The 19803-nt window shown below is 41.1% G+C and overlaps 1 protein-coding gene across 3 annotated transcripts in view; it reads right to left on the bottom strand.

Moving 5' to 3' along the window:
• The window catches only part of LOC147678714 (phospholipid scramblase 1-like), an 87535-nt gene that overhangs the window by 25191 nt on the left and 42541 nt on the right, over positions 1–19803 (bottom strand). For all 3 annotated transcript variants that reach the window (XM_086946170.1, XM_086946168.1, XM_086946169.1), the window contains exons 3-6: positions 13425–13615; positions 7772–7799; positions 2181–2365; positions 1594–1755 (exon numbers count right to left, since the gene is read on the bottom strand). In XM_086946170.1, coding sequence (XP_086802296.1) covers positions 1594–1755; positions 2181–2365; positions 7772–7799; positions 13425–13615 — 566 coding nt within the window. The remainder of the gene's footprint in view (positions 1–1593; positions 1756–2180; positions 2366–7771; positions 7800–13424; positions 13616–19803) is intronic.

Consider the following 19803-nt stretch of genomic DNA (forward strand, 5'->3'; position numbering starts at 1 on the left):
CACACGGGCACACGGGGAGACAGGGGCACAGGCAGACGGGGTACAGGAGAGAAGGGTTAAGGCGCAGGCACTCAGGGGGAATGCGGCAGTGGAGGTGGCGATCAGGGACACAGACAGCAGCAAGCAGGGAGGAGCAGGCAAGGCTGGCACAGGAGATGGTGGCGCTGCAGCGGAGGGGGTAGCGACCTACCAGAAGGTCAAGGTTCACTTGTGACTCTCTCTCTCTCCTTCTCTCCCTACCTCCCTCCCCACCTATTTCTCCTTCCTCTCCCAGCCTCTTTCTTCCCTCTGTTCTCCTTTAAGGGAGGGAGATGTGTTGTATGCTCACTTAGTCTCTCCCATTTTCTTCCATCCCTTTCCTCCACTTTTCCTCTTCCATGAAATTCTCAGAGAGGCAATTAAGAAAGTTGGTGTCCTGTCAGACTGTGACCTGTGGGACTGGCAATTGGAGATGTTTATCTACAAGTCTCAATAAAGAAGTGTTACTTACCTTCTGTCCTCTTCAGTTAATTCACTTATCTTCTCAACCTCACTGCTGGGTCATCTAGAACTCCATGCGTCTTTTGGGTACTAAACTTAGACTGGTTTTGTATGAAAATGCAAATACAATAAAAGCTTTGGACAAGGTACACGCTAGGGTCAGCCAGAGTCACAGATTCCCGGGTTGTCATCTTGGAATGATAGTCTACTTTACTGAACGCAGAAGTGTGAGGTACTTGGGATTTGTTTAGAGAATGTAAATGAAGAGCGGTCCTTAGGCTGCTGGAAAAGGTTTCTTTCATGTAATTAGAAAAACATATCGATTTAAAAATGTACCTGGGTTCTCTTTCACGAACAGCACTGGAAGGATTCGAGGCTCCTGAAATATTTACCCAATTCAATAGAGCTACTTTTATAACTAGGTGGTACTAAGAAGGACTTAAAAGACAGAGCAGAGGCACTCTAGTATCACGAGAAAAACAAACAGTGAATGGAAGGTATGGATGTCTGTTCATTGGTCATCACATTCATATTCAGAGCTTTTCTTGGTCCTGATACATCAAGAGAGTAAGAGCTAAGCTCCTGTTACTGCCGCAGCATCACAGTAAATATGTGTTGTTTTTAAAGGGTGAGTATGGTGCTACATATTAGTTACTGGGGTCTACCAGCTTCATTACTTCCTTCCTATGTTTTTCCCTCTATTTTTTCATACTTCTCATTCCCTGCTTCTCGCGTCAACCTATGTCCATATTTCATCTGTTATTCCCTTCGGTTCCTCTCAACTTTCATCCCTTTTCTATCATTCTTCCCTTTTTTCACTCTGCTTCCTAGTCCATTTAAGCTATTGGTTCTCCTTTCCTCATTTCTATCACTGCAGTTGACCTTCATTCTCATATTTCTACACTTTCTTCTAATCTCTTCACATTGAACTTTCCATGCTTCCTTAGTATTTTCTACATCATACCTCTCTTGCTCGTTCCATCCTTCTTTCCATTTTCTCTGCTTTAAGCTGTCCTTGCCTCCCTAATTCCGTATGTCCTCTCTTCTTTACTCCCATTTTTCTTCTTTTCATCCATTCTCTTTAATCTGAAACTTCCCCTTCTACTTCTTTACCTCAAAGACTACGTCGCCGAAGATGCTGGTTTTGAAGTCAGGGCCCACTGTCACGAGGGCGGTCTGTTTGGCCTCATTTTGGATGTTGAGGATGGTTACAAAGTTGCTGTAGTTCCAAACGCTGTATCCAATGATGTTGCCAGGTGGGCAATGGATCTCCAACTGCAATATACAACGTGTCAGTAACCAAGAGTGTGCACTCAAAACAATTTCTAGTTATATGGCTGTAAGAAGTGTCATCAGAAGATCACATTTCAGAGTGTTGAGACCTCAATCAATAGGGGATCTATGTCCAGGCTAGGAGGGGCACATGGTGCAGTACTCTTATGAGGTAGCAGAGTATTCAATGAGGATACAGGTTCAGAAGTATCACGTTTTCACACCCGTGAATACCTCTGTTTGAAAAATGAAAAGATGACATGGTAATAGTAGAATGTGAACCTGACCAGACGCAACTTTTCATAGAACACAAAGTTGCTGTCTTCATTCACTTGAATCCATCTATTTGACTACTTTGGGTGAGAGGCCTAAGCAGTAGAAAACTACAGCTCCAAATATTGTCAGCTCTGGAATTGCAAGGACCTTACCTCGCTAGTGCAGCAGGAGCACTGGCAGTTCAGCAAGAATTGAATCACTTCTTTGTTATTGTTGTCTAGGACATGGAGGTTGTAGAGCGGACAACAGCATTTGACTTCCTGCTTGGCAAAAAATATCCTCTGGTTCAAGGTGTTTAGAATTTCATAACTCCGTCCCCATCTTTGCGTACTGGAAACTTAAAAAACATTATTTGATCACATCCCAATAACACCATCTTCTAGAATACCATTCCTGCATGTTTAAAAGTCATCATCACACACAGAATTCCCACCAGCTAAATATTTGTTAACAAACACATACACTTGATGAACCAGTGTGGTCTTTTTCCCCATTAATGGATCTAGTCCATGGTCATCATTATCAAGGACAGAGGCAATGATGTTCAGATATGATCTTTGTCATCGACCAGGAAAAAGGTGACTGTATCCAAATCATATAGAAAGTCATGTTCAGCTAGGACGGAGACAACAATATCAAAATATTTGTCATCATCCAGGGCAGAGACATCAAATTCCAGGATTTATTGTGGTGATTGGCCAGGAGAAAGACAAGAATATCAAAGTCTTATCAATACTAGCCATTAAGTAGGGCAGAGACAAAACAAATCTAAAGCTGACTTATCTTTGTCTTCAAACATTGATGAGAAAACAATGGTCTAGTTGATTGGGGTCATCAACCATGCCAGAGACCACATTAAGAACATTGTATTCATTGTCACCAGCAATCCTGGTAGAGTAAATTGAGTATGTCTTGTTTGTAATCATCATCAACTGGAGTAAAGACAAAATACAAACAAAACGAACCAACTCTTTTTAAATGGTTTTCCCCAACAAAGGCAGACACCAGTATGTCAGTCCATTTGCGATAGTCATATGTAAAGACAGAGACAGCAGTATTCAAGTCGTATTTGTAATCCTCAATCATGACCATTATTGCAGTATCTTTAATCGTTGTCATCAATAAAATTCAAAGACTTATTTATAGCCCCCATTAGCCTAGCAGGAAGAACAATAAATAACTTGTAGTCATCGTGTATCAGGGCAAGATCACAATGAATGGATCTTATTTCTCTACACCCACCCATGTAGAAACAAATATTTAAGTTTTAATCATTATCATGCCAAGAAGAGGAAAAACACCCAAGTCTTATTCATGGTCATCTAAGACAAAGACAACTTTATGCAAATCTGGGTTGAAGACATCTTTAAGTGGAGCAAAGACCAAGACAGCCCAGTCCTATTCATCACCATCAGTAACTTCAGAAGAGGCTACCATATTCATGTCTTGTTCATACTCATCATGTACCAGGACAGAGGAAACAATATCCAAGTCATTGTCATTAACACCCAGAAACCAGGTCTTATTCATCACCATCATTAGCAACCAGGGCAAAGATAACTTTATACAAATCTTGTTTATAGACATCTTTAACTGGAGCAAAGACAAAGACGACCCAGCTATATTCATCATTGTCATTAATCACAAGATGGACATTCATTTCAAAGTCTTTCATAATCATTATGTATTCAAAAAGTATCATGGACCAGAATAGGAGGACAATTTATCTTATTCACCACCAACTACCAATGCATGGACAAAGATATTCAAGTCTTGTGCATTCTCCTCATTAACCAAAAGGGAAAGGTAAAAACAACTAAGTCATATTGGTTGAAAACCAAGACTGAAAGAGGAGATGGACTAGCCAGGTTGCACTTCATTTAGTTTCCGAGATATGTTTTAGACCTGTGCACTAATCATCCGCATTTGTCGCCCTCAAGTTCCAGTGATTCCAAACTTGATGAAAGCAAGGAGGTAGACCAAGAAAGCATATCCAGTCCAGTATAATTCTTGAAGAAATTCCAAATTCATGCACAATAAATGAACAACCAGCCAATGTGTTTCGTTCCCAAGATACATTCATGGAACTTTGTCAGGGCTGTAATGGAATCACATAAAAAGCATCAATGATAAACAGTCATAAATAATAATAATAATATAAACTAATACAACATTATTGCAATAACGTAACCATGACTATGAACTGAAATAATTAAAAGGCACATAAGGCACACAGTAAACACAACAGAGGATAACACATTAAAAATGACTTAATAGAACCACAGATTTTGGACATTGGTAAGAACCCAAGTTTTCAAAAAAGAAACAGATGCCTAATTTTAATATCCAAGAAAAAGTTAATTACAAAAATTAACACTTAAACCAATTTGACTGTATCATCCTTTTCACCCAAATTTCTGAGGATTTCACCTCAGAGCCAATAAGATTTGACACTTTACCATAAATAGCATAGAAATGGCGTGTCCAATAACGAAAAGTTAAAGCTATTAAAATATAGCTGCAATTGATCACATCAGAACAGAATAGTGAAAGCAAGAGTGAACAGGGTCAAAGGGGGTAGAAGGGAAGCAGCAGGAGTCGCACGTTAGAAACTTATAGCTTAATAATGTGATATCTAAATTAATAAAAAAGATGTGATAATAGTTATTTAGATGAAAATCTTAATTCTCACCTCTATATTAGAGTAGGCTAATACGCCATGAATGACCATCACGATTCAGTAGTAACATTATAATAATTGGGAAATCCCAGGCCGGATGTCTGACACCTAGTTTGAAAACATATAGAAACACTTGAAGGGAGTGCAGTTCAATGTACTCTGTTAGGTATGCAAGAAAAAAGGGCTAAAACCTGGGTTACAAGGTGCACAGGGACATTTGGGGTTACGTACCCTCTTTTTGAAGTTGGAACGATTAAAGAAACAAGAGCTAGCACGGTGGTGGGATGGGATCACTCTACAGCAGTATATTGATAACAAGAAAACTCCCAGAGGTTTACGTATTTAGATTTTTCCAACCTTTGAGGATCTGAGCGAAGACTTACTGAAGGGGTGGGAGGCCAGTCTCGAAGGTGCCTCACTTATCATGATGCAAATACTCAGGCATGCAATGGATAAAGGGGCAACGCTGTTGTCAGAGATTGAGGTGGTTGAAAGGGAGATTGAAGCCTTGGATTTAGTTGAAAAAACAATGATATTTTTTTTAAAAAAGGGTAATTGAGAGCCACCAGCAATACCTTAAAGATAAGAAGATGAGGAAAATAATGTGTGATTATAGAGATTGTAGGAAGGCCACATCTACACATTTGCCAAAAAATAGGACACAGTTCAGATCCCAGAAGACAGAAAGAGAGGGAGGGAGGGATGAGACAGATGACACTCGCTCAGCAAGCAGCATCTCTATCTCTTCAAAGAGTAGTGTTGCTTCAAGCAGCAATGTGACTGAGATCCACTTAGTTTTGGAAACATCCTCATTTCAAAAGGAATTGGCAATACTGAGAATCAGCAGCAGACAATGAAAAAAGCAACATCCAAGACCAGGATAGTGGAAGGAGGTACAAAAGGCAATGCAAAAAATGGTCAAGTAGACAGGGACGGCATGATGAGAAGAGCAAAGAAAACTTAACATACGTGACTATCCCAAATGGGGTAAATATGGGGTCTCTACCTAGGAATGAATATTGTAAGACTCAAATATTGTGGAGAATCTCAACATTGACTGGTGGCTCGGCCCAAGTCTAAATTTATTCCCATGAACTCTTACCATCAGAATATTGGCATTTTCCACAAAAAGGTAACATAGGATTTATATAAACTTGAGTCCCCAACTAGATTTGTCAGTCAACCTTGTTCCAACCGGTCAGCTGGTGAGAGGCGGGCCTTAGGCAGGCTTCATAGTGATGGCAGCATTGTAATCAGAAAAGCGGATAAAGGCAGTATTGTGGCTATAATCAATAAAGCAGATTATATGGATGAGATAAATCGCCAACTTAGTGACGGTTCATGTTATTTACCAGTAACAGCTAAACCCATAAGTGAATTTCCGTCGCTTATCAATTTAAAATTAAGTGAAAGGAGAGACATTCTCCTTGGTGACTCTGAAAATACATTTTTGAAGATTGGACAATCTATATATGTCACTGAAGGTTGCTACTGAATCGTGGTGGTCATTCATGACGTTATTAGCCTTCTCTCTAATAGAGAGGTGAGAATTAAGATTAACATCTAAATAACTATAATCACATTTTTATTTACTTAGATATCACATTATTTAGCTATACATTTCTAACACGTGGCTCCTGCAGATTCCCCTGTACCCTACTTTGACCCTGTTCACTCTTGCTTTCATTATTCAATTCTGCTGGGATCTATTGGAGCTACAATTTAATAGCTTTAACTTTTCGTTATTGCACACGTCATTTCTATCCTGTTGTTTATGGCAAAGTATCTAATCTTATGGACTCAGAGGTGAAATCCTAAGCAACTTGGGTGAAAATAATGATACAGTCACATTGGTTTAAGTGTGAATTTTTACAGTTAACTTTTTCTTTGATATTAAAATTAGGCATCTGTTTCTTTTTGCAGACATGGATTCTTACCAATGTCCAAAACATGTGGTTCTATTAAGCCATTTTTAATGTGTTATCCTCCGTTGTGTTTACTGTGTGTCCTATGTGTCTCTTATTTATTTCAGTTCATAGTCATCGTTATGATATTGTGATAATGTTGTATCAGTTTCTGTTAATATTTATGACTGTTTGTCATTTATGTTTTCTATACGATTCATTACAGCCCTGATGAAGTTCCATGAATGTATCTTGGGAATGAAACACGTTGGCTGGTTGTTCATTTATTGTGCATGAATTTGGAATATAGAAGTTCTTCAAGAATGATACTGGACTGGATATGCTTTCTTGGTACACATCCTTGCTTTCATCAAGTCTTATTGGTTGCCAACTTCACCAGGGCAAGGAATATCTTTATATAAATTATGTTCATGGTCCTGTTCAAGCAGTGAAACTACAAACATAACCCACTAGCACTAATAGTCATCATAAATCACAAGATAGACAATCATATCTAAGTATCTAAGTATTTTTCATACCTATCAGGTACCAGGGCATACACGGCAATATCCAGGTCGAAGTCATTGTCGTTATCACCCAGAATCAGTCTTATTCTTCATCATCATCAAATGCAGAGACCACCGTATTCAAATCTTACTACAAAAATACCCAAGTCTTACTCATTACTGCCCTCAACTAGGACAAACAACAATACCGAAGACTTATCAATAGTTCTCATTCATCAGGACAGTGACAAAAATAAACAAATCTTATTCATATTCATCAAACATTAGAGCAACAGAACATTATATCATATTCATCTGGTCAACCCTCAACCAGGGCTTAGACAATAAGAGCCATATCCTAGTCATCGTCATCATCAACCAGAGCAGAGACAAAAATATGTATATATATTTTAATTGTCAACTTCATCCATCAGAGTAAAAGCAAAACTATTCACGCCAATAAACAACTAATATTGGAGGGCTGGGTGAAAGATCTCTTTTTACATCGGTGGTCTGTAAGTAGTCATTATGTAATTATTAATCATGAGCGGACTGTCCTACACTGTATTGACTCTGCCTTTATCTATTCCTTGTGAGACATGCTCTCAATGATCATTGGTAAGAGCAAAAGGAAACCATAAATCAAGCCTTACATTTTTCTTGAATCACAACTTGGTCGATCTGAAAGTAAAAACAGAAAAAACACTGCATTAGTTCATCTACCTATTAACAATTTCAATTGATGGCGATGGCCCTTCCGCAGGTATAACAGGGAACAATGTAAGAACATGGTATGCCAAGAAGAGCACATGAGTGATCACATCAAATACAATAACAATAGTGACCATCCCTTGCAGGACAAATAGTAGTGACCAGTCAGATGTATGTCACACTACTGAGTGACAACATATAGTCATGACAAAATATAACTAGAAACATGACTAATACAAATCAGGAAAGTATGTTTACATACTTAAGGATAGATTTACTATTCTTAAATCAACATCTATGGACCTTGAAGATACATAAAACTTGCCTATAAATAATTATCTACAGGATACTGTGGTAGTCACTATTCAGAATACAATACTTTGGCTGAACAATATTTAAAACTTGATATTGTTGTCGAACACCAACCACCCCAGAGCATACATCTAGGTTACTAATAACAATGGCACGAAAACTTAATCAGCATAAAATGTCTCCACACAACTAACGAATACAGCCACGCCAGAAAGAGCCCAGCGGCACAGAGGAAATACAGCTATAAATCTCCTTAACTCTGTTTGAATTATCATTAAAAGAACAGCTTCAATTACGCTGGATTTCTCACCATTTTATTTTCAAACATCAGCATGGTTATTTCTCAAAATACATGTTTTTCTATCAAATATGTACAATTCATATTGGGTACATGTTTTTCTATCAAATATGTACAATTCATATTGGGTTAACACAATCACAAAATTGTTTGTCCTTTTGGAAGAACTCAGTTTTTACCAAACAAATTGGTTTTCAAGCCTGGTCTCCACATGTCAGCTTGTGATTTTCCTAGTACAAATGTATCACACTGACAGATTCTGCTTCACATGTCCAGGAATTACCATCACATTATGCAAATGATGCCCTTGATTTCCTCAAGGACACTGTGGTGCCATGGCTGTCTGCCACAATGCTATGAACCACCGCAGCAGATCAGTCATGATGATCAACATGTGATACCTCGGTCTCGCCGATACCCTAGGGATTGGTAATCCGATTGAAAGCACCTACTACGAATTAGAATCCAAGTGTGAGCCCTCATCACCGCCAAGAGAGGAGATTTACAATATACATACATGTTCAAAACCAGAAGCAAAACACATAATGTATTTGATTGTGGGATGAGGAGTTAATGCAGCTTGTGGAAACCATTGTTCCACCTTGTTTTTGGACGTTTTTCTACATCTCTAATTAAAATATCTAAAAAATATAAACATTCTAAATGGTTCAACAAGACCAATGGAGACGAGGGAAAGACATCACATGCTCATCCCCACACACGCGTCCCACATGACCGGCTTGTGAGATTCTATCCCCCTCCTCACTTTATGAAACACTAGCTCTTTTAAAAAAGTCATGGTCTGCAAAGTGAGGTTGTTCCAAGGTAAGTCTTTGGAGCCCATCAGACCATCAGTTTTAATCCTAAAGTAAATGTAGCCTATGTGAATAATTTTAAAATCTGCGCCACTTGGTTAAATAATACGAAGTGTGGAATTTTAGGGAGAAGAGGGGGCTGCAGCCTATCTCATTTAGTACTAAAAATCTCCCAGCAGGCCCTGCTCTCCCCCCTTTCATCCTGGGCTTCACAGCATAAAGTAGGTGAAATAATATGAGCCGTGATGGAGGAACGTGTGAATGAAAAGGTAGAGGCTGAGGTTAGTAGGACCACTAGAAGCATCCTGATGGAGCAGTACCTAGGTTATACCACAGCACCACATCCACCACAAAGAATTACCACTACAGCAAAGTTACAACACTGCATTTACCACTGTAATGAGGTAAGTTACAGTGAGTTAAGATACAGCGCATTACATTTACAATGTGTCTGAGATGGGTGGTTGGGGGGGCATAGGGGTAGTAAGGGGTTTTAAGGCTCAGGGATGGGTGGGGACTAGGGGTAATTGGGTGTTTTTAGGTATCAGTGATGGGTAGTGCACAGCGGGAAGGGATTGGCAGTGTACAGTGGTAATTAGGGGTATTTAGGGTTCAGTGATTGAAGTGTATAGGGGCAGTGGTTGGGTTTTAGCATTCACTGATGTTTTATTTTTTTAGGGTATTGGTTACTAATAATACAACTCTATCAGTCCATCTATTGGATCAGCAAACCCTGGTCATTCCAAACTACGGGCTTCATGGCAAAGTGTGGGCCGTGGATGGGGTCCCGCCGGGTGTGAATGTGGTGCCATCCTTCTGACAAATGTGTGACTATGGACGCCGTGTCCCCTCCACAATTTACCATGAAGCCTGTAGTCTAGTATGACCAGGGTTTGCTGATCCAGTAGAGGGACTGCTAGTGTTTTAATATTTATCTTATTTGCGTGGTTCGACTGGATACCATAGCTTGGAATTCTTTTACCATGAAGAAGACCAGAGACCTAGTGAGGTTTAGCGGTCGAAACAAGTTGGCAATTATAAGATTTTTTGTAACTATAGAATTCTTTCAGGCCTAATGGCTCATTGTACTTCATCCTAAGACCAACTTTTAGTATTTTTAAATCATACCAGAGGTACTCGCTATATAAAGAATATAATGGAGTACACCTCTAAGTAGATTTGATGCTCCTAACTTGGTGTGAGAGGTCGTCAAATGATGAAGCATGCCTCAATAAGTTGAGGGCGAGATGACCTCTCAAAAATCTTTTGATGACCCACGGCCTTAATAAGTCAAAACCCAAATAGGAAGTTTTGGCTTCAGCATCATCCAGTAGCTGGAATTATTATACTATTCCTTATGTTAGCGCGCCCCCTAGAGCAAGTCCATGTAACGACTTGCATTGTAATGTACTGCGATGTAACAATGCGGTCGTTGTAACACATGCAATGTAATGGTGGTTTCCCACTCTGCACGAACTGGTGTGGCAATGATGCCTTACATGCTGGGGTGGGGGATGAATACATGGCAACTGAGCTTTACCTGATAGGGTTCTGTGCAAACTGGTGTGGCAATGATGCCTTACATGCTGGGGTGGGGGATGAATACATGGCAACTGAGCTTTACCTGATAGGGCTCTGTGCAAACTGGTGTGGCAATGATGCCTTACATGCTGGGGTGAGGGATGAATACATGGCAACTGAGCTTTACCTGATGGAGCTCTGTGCAAACTGGTGTGGCAATGATGCCTTACATGCTGGGGTGAGGGATGAATACATGGCAACTGAGCTTTACCTGATGGAGCTCTGTGCAAACTGGTGTGGCAATGATGCCTTACATGCTGGGGTGAGGGATGAATACATGGCAACTGAGCTTTACCTGATGGAGCTCTGTGCAAACTGGTGTGGCAATGATGCCTTACATGCTGGGGTGAGGGATGAATACATGGCAACTGAGCTTTACCTGATAGGGCTCTGTGCAAACTGGTGTGGCAATGATGCCTTACATGCTGGGGTGAGGGATGAATACATGGCAACTGAGCTTTACCTGATGGAGCTCTGTGCAAACTGGTGTGGCAATGATGCCTTACATGCTGGGGTGAGGGATGAATACATGGCAACTGAGCTTTACCTGATAGGGCTCTGTGCAAACTGGTGTGGCAATGATGCCTTACATGCTGGGGTGAGGGATGAATACATGGCAACTGAGCTTTACCTGATGGAGCTCTGTGCAAACTGGTGCGGCAATGATGCCTTACATGCTGGGGTGAGGGATGAATACAGGGCAACTGAGCTTTACCTGATGGAGCTCTGTGCAAACTGGTGCGGCTGGGGTTCCTAACATGCTGGGGAGATGGGGGGGGAGGAATTCAAGGCAGTGGACTATACGACAGTGGGGGGTGTTTATAAGCCATGGTTTTCCCATGCTTTCCATAATCTGGGGACAAGGAAATGAGCATTGAAAACATGGTCTATTTGGAAAAGGATCACAATGTGCCCTTTTCATATCAAGCCACCTCCTTTCTCCCTGGGCCACCGTCCAGACATGTTTCATGCTTTTGAACTCCCCATGCCGAAGTGTATCCCGGGCTGTGCTACTTAAATAGAAATGAAGAGATGCAACATGAATGAAGCAAAAGGTAGGGACAGACAGATGCCTAGGATGGGGTAAATCAAAACATGATTCAGTCCTCTAAGGAAAGATAGTGGACCGCATTTAAACCCTTATCAGGATTCGTAGCCACAAGGGTGAGGAAAAGGACTGGCCAAATTTAGAAACTTGAAAAAGAATTCGGAAAGATCAGAGGAAGCAGGGTTCACAGTGTAGCAGCTTACTATCTGTGCTTCTGCAGAGCTTTGTATTGTACATACATAAAAAAAAGAGTTACAATATTCAGTTGGGATGTTACAGAGTTACAACAGTCAATACTTAACAGTAGAGACATAACAGAGATACAATATTCAATACAGAGTTACAAGAGTTGATACTTAATAGTTGAGATATGAGATGCCGCGCCTAACAAAAATGAATGTATCTATCCATCTGTAACGAAACTGGTGCTCATGTAAAGCGCTCTGATACCCGATGTTTCGGGTCTAGTTCCCGCTATACAAAACTCCATAAAAAAAATCAAATTTATAAAAAGATGCAATATTCATATCAAAGATGTACAAAAATTACAACTGATACTTAACAGTAGAGATATCACAAAAAATACAGTTTAGAGATACAACTTAAGAGCTCGAAACTGGGGCATTGCAAGAAAATTGCGTAACTAGGTATTTAATATCTGACCCTATGTTGTTTCATCTACTGCCATGCAGTTTCTTGTATTCTGCCCTTGTTAACATAGTCTGTTCTGTTCTCTCACTCCTGACATTTCAGCCTCGCTCTGCAAGGCGAGGATTGATAAAGGACTGGCTCAGCGTTTGTAAGGTAACCTTTCTGCTACCTTTCTCAGGGTTCTTCTTGTTCTTCTCAGGGGAGAGCCAGGCACCTGATAATCGGAGTTTCGGGTCTGGTCCCATGGACTCTCACTTGAAGCAAAGGTCAGAAGAAACCTATAAAATGTGATGCAAACTGGGGAAAGCTCAGCGTTAGATGCTTGCTTCTATGGAGGAGCAAATGCTGTAACCTTCCACAGTAGTATTAGGCAACACCAGTCTGCTGAAGAAACTTGGGCAGACTTCAGTAGACATGAGAGTATCTTTGCCTTATCTCCGACAGGGACTATGGAGATATAACAGATATAAGAGATTGAATGAATGAGATGGGTGGTGTAAAAATATAACAAACATGCCTCAGAAGCAATTTATGCTGTTGAGCTGTAACAGAAATGCATGGTAGAGATATGCCACAGTAATATAACAGAAACAGAATAAATGAGTTAGAAACTAGGTAAAAATAATAAAAGACAACAGAAAAAATAGATACTGTAGAGCTATAACAAATACACATGGCAGAGAGATACCATGGAGATAAGAGATAGAATGAATGCGATAAATATGATATAAATATAAAAAAGACAATAGAAGCTAGAGATACTATAGAGCAATAACAGAGGTACAACAGAGGAAATACATGAGCGGAGATAGTGTACAGTCGTACAAGGGAAGAGGGATCATCTTCCAGAAACGAGAATCTAATGAAGGATTGGTAGATGTAAGCCTTACCTGTGTCAGGTATTCCAGCCCCGGGGGCACTCCTGGAATCTGTGCTACGTAGGGCATGATGGCCGTCTGCTGCGCTAGCGGGAGCCCTTGAAGTTGAAGAGGGATGTTCATTGGTCCTGGCCCTGGAGGCTGTATGGCATTGTAGCTTGGTGGGTTGTCATCCATGCCCTTTAATGGGGCGTTGGCGTAAACTGCAGAATAAACAACGTTATAAGTGCAGACCTCTGCGTAAGCTCTTAGCGATCACGGAGCTCATGGTTGCCACCAGAGAAACCGGAGTTGATTTAGGGTTTAGTGATTGAAGTGTATAGGGGCAGTGGTTGGGTTTTAGCATTCACTGATTTTTTTTTTAGGGTATAGGTTACTAATAATACAACTCTAGCAGTCCATCTATTGGATCAGCAAACCCTGGTCATTACAAACTACGGGATTCATGGCAAAGTGTGGGCCGTGGATGGGGTCCCGCCAGGTATGAATGTGGTGCCATCCTTCTGACAAATGTGTGACTATGGAGGCCATGTCCCCTCCACAATATACCATGAAGCCTGTAGTTTAGTATGACCAGGGTTTGCTGATCCAGTAGAGGGACTGCTAGCGTTTTATTATTTATCTTATTTGAGTGGTTGGACTGGATACCATAGCTTGGAATTCTTTTACCATGAAGAAGACCAGAGACCTAGTGAGGTTTAGTGGTCGAAACAAGTTGGCAGTTATAAGATTTTTTGTAACTATAGAATTCTTTCAGGCCTAATGGCTCATTGTACTTCATCCTAAGACCAACTTTTAGTGTTTTTAAATCATACCAGAGGTACTCGCTATATAAAGAATATCACTGAGTACACCTCTAAGTAGATTTGATGCTCCTACCTTGGTGTGAGAAGTCGTCAAATGATGAAGCCTGCCTCAATAAGTTGAGGGCGAGAAGACCTCTCAAAATATTTTTGATGACCCACGGCCTTAATAAGTCAAAAGCCAAATAGGAAGTTTTGGCTTCAGCATCCTCCAGTAGCTGGACTTAGGAATAGTATAATTTACTATTCCAACTCTAGTGTGCGCAACAGTAGGGAAAGTGTTGGAATAGTTAATATATTATTCCTTATGTTAGCGCGCCCCCTGGAGCAAGTCCATGTAACGACTTGCGTTGTAATGTACTGCGATGTAACAATGCAGTTGTTGTAACACATGCAATGTAATGGTGGTTTCCCACTCTGCACAAACTGGTATTGCAATGATGCCTACATGCTGGGGGGGGGGGGGGGGGGGGATACATGGCAACTGAGCTTTACCAGATGGGGCTCTGTGCAAACTGGGGTTCCTTACATGCTGGGGAAAGGGGGGGGGGGAGGAATGCAAGGCAGTGGACTGTACGACAGTGGGGGGTGTTTATAAGTCATGGTTTTCCCATGCTTTCCATAATCTGGGAACAAGGAAATGAGCATTAAAAACATGAGGTCTATTTGGAAAAGGATCACAATGTGCCCTTTTCATATCAAGCCACCTCCTTTCTCCCTGGGCCACCGTCCAGCCATGTTTCATGTTTTTGAACTCCCCATGCCTGAGTGTATCCCGGGCTGTGCTGGTTAAATAGAAATGAAGAGATGCAACGTGAATGTAGCAAAAGGTAGGGACATATAGATGCCACCATGTGACTTTAGGCTCTAAGTGCCTCATTACGAGTTTGAAGGTGCGTGCGTGCCCTGTTCCCGCACCGCCAAACCCGTTGATGAACCGCCCGCCAGGTAAGAAGTATTCTCCTGTCTGGCGGGTGGTTCTTTGGTGTTCCCAAAGCGTCGCAATTGGAATATCAAATGCAGTACCGGCACAGCATAAACTGCTGCATCCATGTCGTGCAGGTATGGAGGTGCATACACACGGGGGGCACAACATTTGCCCCCCTCCATTCCCCCCAGGATGCGGAGGTGAAAGTGGGCCCTGCACGGCCCCCTTCATTTCCTCACTGCCACACTTTTCATGGCAGTCGCCCCACCATGAAAAGTGTGGCAGTGAATATATTCGTAATATGATTGGTGGGCCATAGCTGCCCTGCCAAGCATATTGCGGCCTCAAGACCCCACGCCACTGCCAGGAATCTCTGGCAGTTGCGGTGGTCCCAGGGTGGCCAGACTGCCTTGGCCGTAATACAGCTGTCAGAAGATCGCCACTGTTTCGCCCCGCAAGTCTGGTGATACGTGGGCTGGCACGCTTGTAATGAGGCCCTTAGCTCCCACTAGCAATTACAAAGCTCTAACAGTCCTTCGCTCATAACTCCTGACCACTTGCACTGGAAGCCGCACAGCTTATAAATGCAAGATGCGAACAGTGGTAAGGGGGCTTGGGTGGAAAGAGTAGAAGCACAGCACACATCCTGCTCTATCAACAAAAAGGGAATCATTCTGGTGACTTCCGGGGAGATTTTCAGCTTGTGCAATTCAAACTATGTAATATATAGCTAGACTGAATTCACTGGGCTCTAAGGTCACCGTCATGTCTGTGCCCTTGAACCCAGTTGCATATGCCTCAAGGCATATACTAACAGGAGGGGGGAGAGAGAGAGAGTCAGTGGATTCAGTCTCCCGAGTCATATACATAAACAAAGTGGAATCCACTTAGGTGATAGTGATCCCTAAAGTAATGGGGAACACACAGTGTTGTATAAATGCCCCTCACACACCAACAGGCCCCTTGGTGTCATGCTTCATCATCGGGGCCTTCGCACCCCTCTACGGGATGCGGCGTGCTACGACTCGCGAATACGCAGGAGCACTTGACGTGAACTATGTGTGGGGGTGTGTGTTTTATATGAGAATGTGAGTGGGGTGAGGTGAAAAAGTGAGTGGTTAAAAAATACCTGGCACGTGGGAAGAAAAACTTTATTAAATCCCCGGCTGGTATTAGTAAAATTAAAAGTGCAGAGCGTGGTTATAAAAAGATACGGATTATGGTATCAAACCACTGTATTAAAAGTCAACATGTTTCGGAGGTCAAAGCCCCCTTCTTCAGGACAAGGGTGTATGCACTTACCCTCCCCTTACTCACATGTAAAATGTAAAAGTGAAAAAATTAAAATTACCACAATGTGTAATGTTCCTCACAATGTTATATATAAGAGTGAGTGTCGTTGCGCCCAGTTGGCGTAATAACCTGTGGAGACAAAACCATATATAAACATACAGTATATCACAGGTTTAGGGGAGAAGGATAATTCTTCTCTGAAAAAACATCAGGTGAAACCAAAAAAATAATTGGAATCCTGGGAAGAGAAAAAGGAAAAAAAGAAGACACTACACACACATACACACGCATACCAACACAAATTATTGCTCAATTGGAGCAGAACACAGTGAACAAAAGATCTTACTTTTACATTTTACATGTGAGTAAGGGGAGGGTAAGTGCATACACCCTTGTCCTGAAGAAGGGGGCTTTGACCTCCGAAACATGTTGACTTTTAATACAGTGGTTTGATACCATAATCCGTACTCACATTCTCATATAAAACACACACCCCCACACATAGTTCACGTCAAGTGCTCCTGCGTATTCGCGAGTCGTAGCACGCCGCATCCCGTAGAGGGGTGCGAAGGCCCCGATGATGAAGCATGACACCAAGGGGCCTGTTGGTGTGTGAGGGGCATTTATACAACACTGTGTGTTCCCCATTACTTTAGGGATCACTATCACCTAAGTGGATTCCACTTTGTTTATGTATATGCCTCAAGGCCTCATCTGATGGCACAGTAAGCCATGCAGGGAGGCTTTTCATGACTTGTATCAAACAAGGGTTCCCTGTATGAACAGATGAAAATGTACCCCTAGGTCAGGGAAAAACACAGTGAAAGAAACAACCTAGGCGGAGATCATAAGTTGCCTACACAATGGTTACAGGACAAAGACTAAAAATGAACAGTTTCAAAATGATTACTTGTTTTTATTAAACAATTTATTATTTTATAGAACAAATAAAATTACATGTATCAGAGAACAAAATTAAAATTACATTCTTCAGAAGTAAATATCACAATAAAATAACATTAATAATTCCTTTCACAGTGAGGAATAAGTTGTGTGTCGACGCGTTTCGGCGGCCAGCGCCTTTCTCAAGACAAAGTACAACTTTCTACAGCTAAAACCAACTGGTCGTAACGATGTTTATCTGGAGTTAAGAGTTCTATTCAGATCTTTAGGAAAATAGAGGATTCACGTGCCAAAAACGATGAAATTCTAATATAACGGATATTTATTTCTTATATAGAACTGATATTTATATATATTTCACTCTTTGACACAGCGAAAGATAGGTAGATTAGCCTGATATTAAACAAAGAGTTGCGTCGCCTCCACAAGGTGTAGTAAACTTGTTTCAACCTCTAGTTTTTCGGCATCGCCTACGCAGGCTATTTAAAGGATTGATAGATTCTTAAGAGGCTTGCTGATGAAATGTTGAGAATTCGTAGTCTATGCTGGGTTTAGTGGATAGATATTATCACAGCATAGTACTTAAAACTGAACTGTTCTGGGTCTACAGCGAGGCGTTTTACCAATATTGACGAGTGCCGAGGATGTGAGCACTTGGGCGGTGCCGTTAGTATTTAGGATGTTGCGCGTGGAGGCGGTCATCTAACCCGAACGTATTTCCGTGATGAAATTTCATCACGGATATCTATCTACTAAACCCAGCATAGACTACGAATTCTCAACATTTCATCAGCAAGCCTCTTAAGAATCTATCAATCCTTTAAATAGCCTGCTTAGGCGATGCCGAAAAACTAGAGGTTGAAACAAGTTTACTACACCTTGTGGAGGCGACGCAACTCTTTGTTTAATATCAGGCTAATCTACCTATCTTTTGCTGTGTCAAAGAGTGAAATATATATATGAATTGAATCACTTCATGTGGAGAAAACATGGAATAAATTTCATGATGATGGAAGTCCTTGTTTGTTGAACTTTATTGATTCAATAATTTTTCAGAACGTCAGGAAACACGTTTCAATCGGTTGTGCTCAGGGAGTCGACACTTACCCTAAGTGTCGCAGACTGTATTTTGATTACCGCACCTTTGTCGGGGAGTGATATCATTGGTGCACACCACAATTTATTCATATTATCAACAGCGGAGTGCGTAACCTCTACCGATTTTGTATCTGATTCAAGACATCATCTGATGGCACAGTAAGCTATGCAGGGAGGCTTTTCATGACGTGGTGTATTTTGATAAGCTAATACAACAGTGCCATCTGCTTCAAAGCATCATCTGATGGCACAGTAAGCTATGCATGGAGGCTTTTCATGACCTGGTATATTTTTATAAGCTAATGCAGCTATACTGCTAGATGGCTGGTTATAGCTTATGCATGTTCTACCCATAGATGTTAAAGATATGCGATGAAATAAGGTTGGGGGCTTCTCTGACCCTTGTCCAAATGTGCATAATTATTGCTGAGCTGGTTATACTATTCACATTCATTCTAACACACATGGTTTGTAGATTAATAGTGTATGATGCATAATCATATATTGCATAATGCTAATTTTGTGAGTGCATACTGATTTCAGCTTATGGGGTGAGGCTCTGTTTATACCACTTCACAAATTCCTGCTACCATAGCTGAGCTCAGTAGAAAAAGAGTGCGAGACACCGGCCAGCTTTCCTGATCTCCAGCAAGGCTTAGGTTTCTTTTTGAAACTTATAAAGTCTACCAATGTGACCTCAATATTGCTATTTTAGAAGTAAAAAGAAGGCCAGTGGAGGCCTTCCATTCGCAGGCCTCAATCCCGAGCCATGTATCATCACCAATCCCACATCTCAAAATCTATCAAGCACATACAAGAAGTCTAGTTTTTTCTCACAAAACTGTGCAGTATTAATTATTTTCTGGACAGCCAATGGTCTAGAAACATTCAAAATAAGAGCATGAGAAAAATGCAGTGGAAAAGTCAATAAGTCACACATTTGCCAAAATGGCCACCACGATACAGCCACTCATGCATGTGCATGTCTGTTGAACATGGAGGCCATCCTGGAAGCATAACCATTCCAAGATGGCCACCATGTCTGATGCATAAGTGTTGCGATAAATACATGTGCCTGTGTTGCATACTCGTGATACACAACAGCAATATTTATTTGTTTATTTGCCAATCCAATATGCGTGTATGGTAAACTAAAAAATAAAGTGTGCTCAAATACATAAAATGAACCCAGTGGCTTGGTAGACCTTTGCAGATGCTGGGCTAGAAATAATAAAAAAATATATATATACACACAATAAGACAAAAAACGGAGTGGAAGGGTCATAGATGGTGGTGGGCACACCCACAGAGAGGGAGGGTGGAGGCCCTACAGATTATATAAAAATGAAAAAAAGAAAATGGTAAT

This window comes from Lissotriton vulgaris, chromosome 12, assembly GCF_964263255.1.
Source record: "Lissotriton vulgaris chromosome 12, aLisVul1.2, whole genome shotgun sequence".
NCBI lineage: Eukaryota > Metazoa > Chordata > Amphibia > Caudata > Salamandridae > Lissotriton > Lissotriton vulgaris.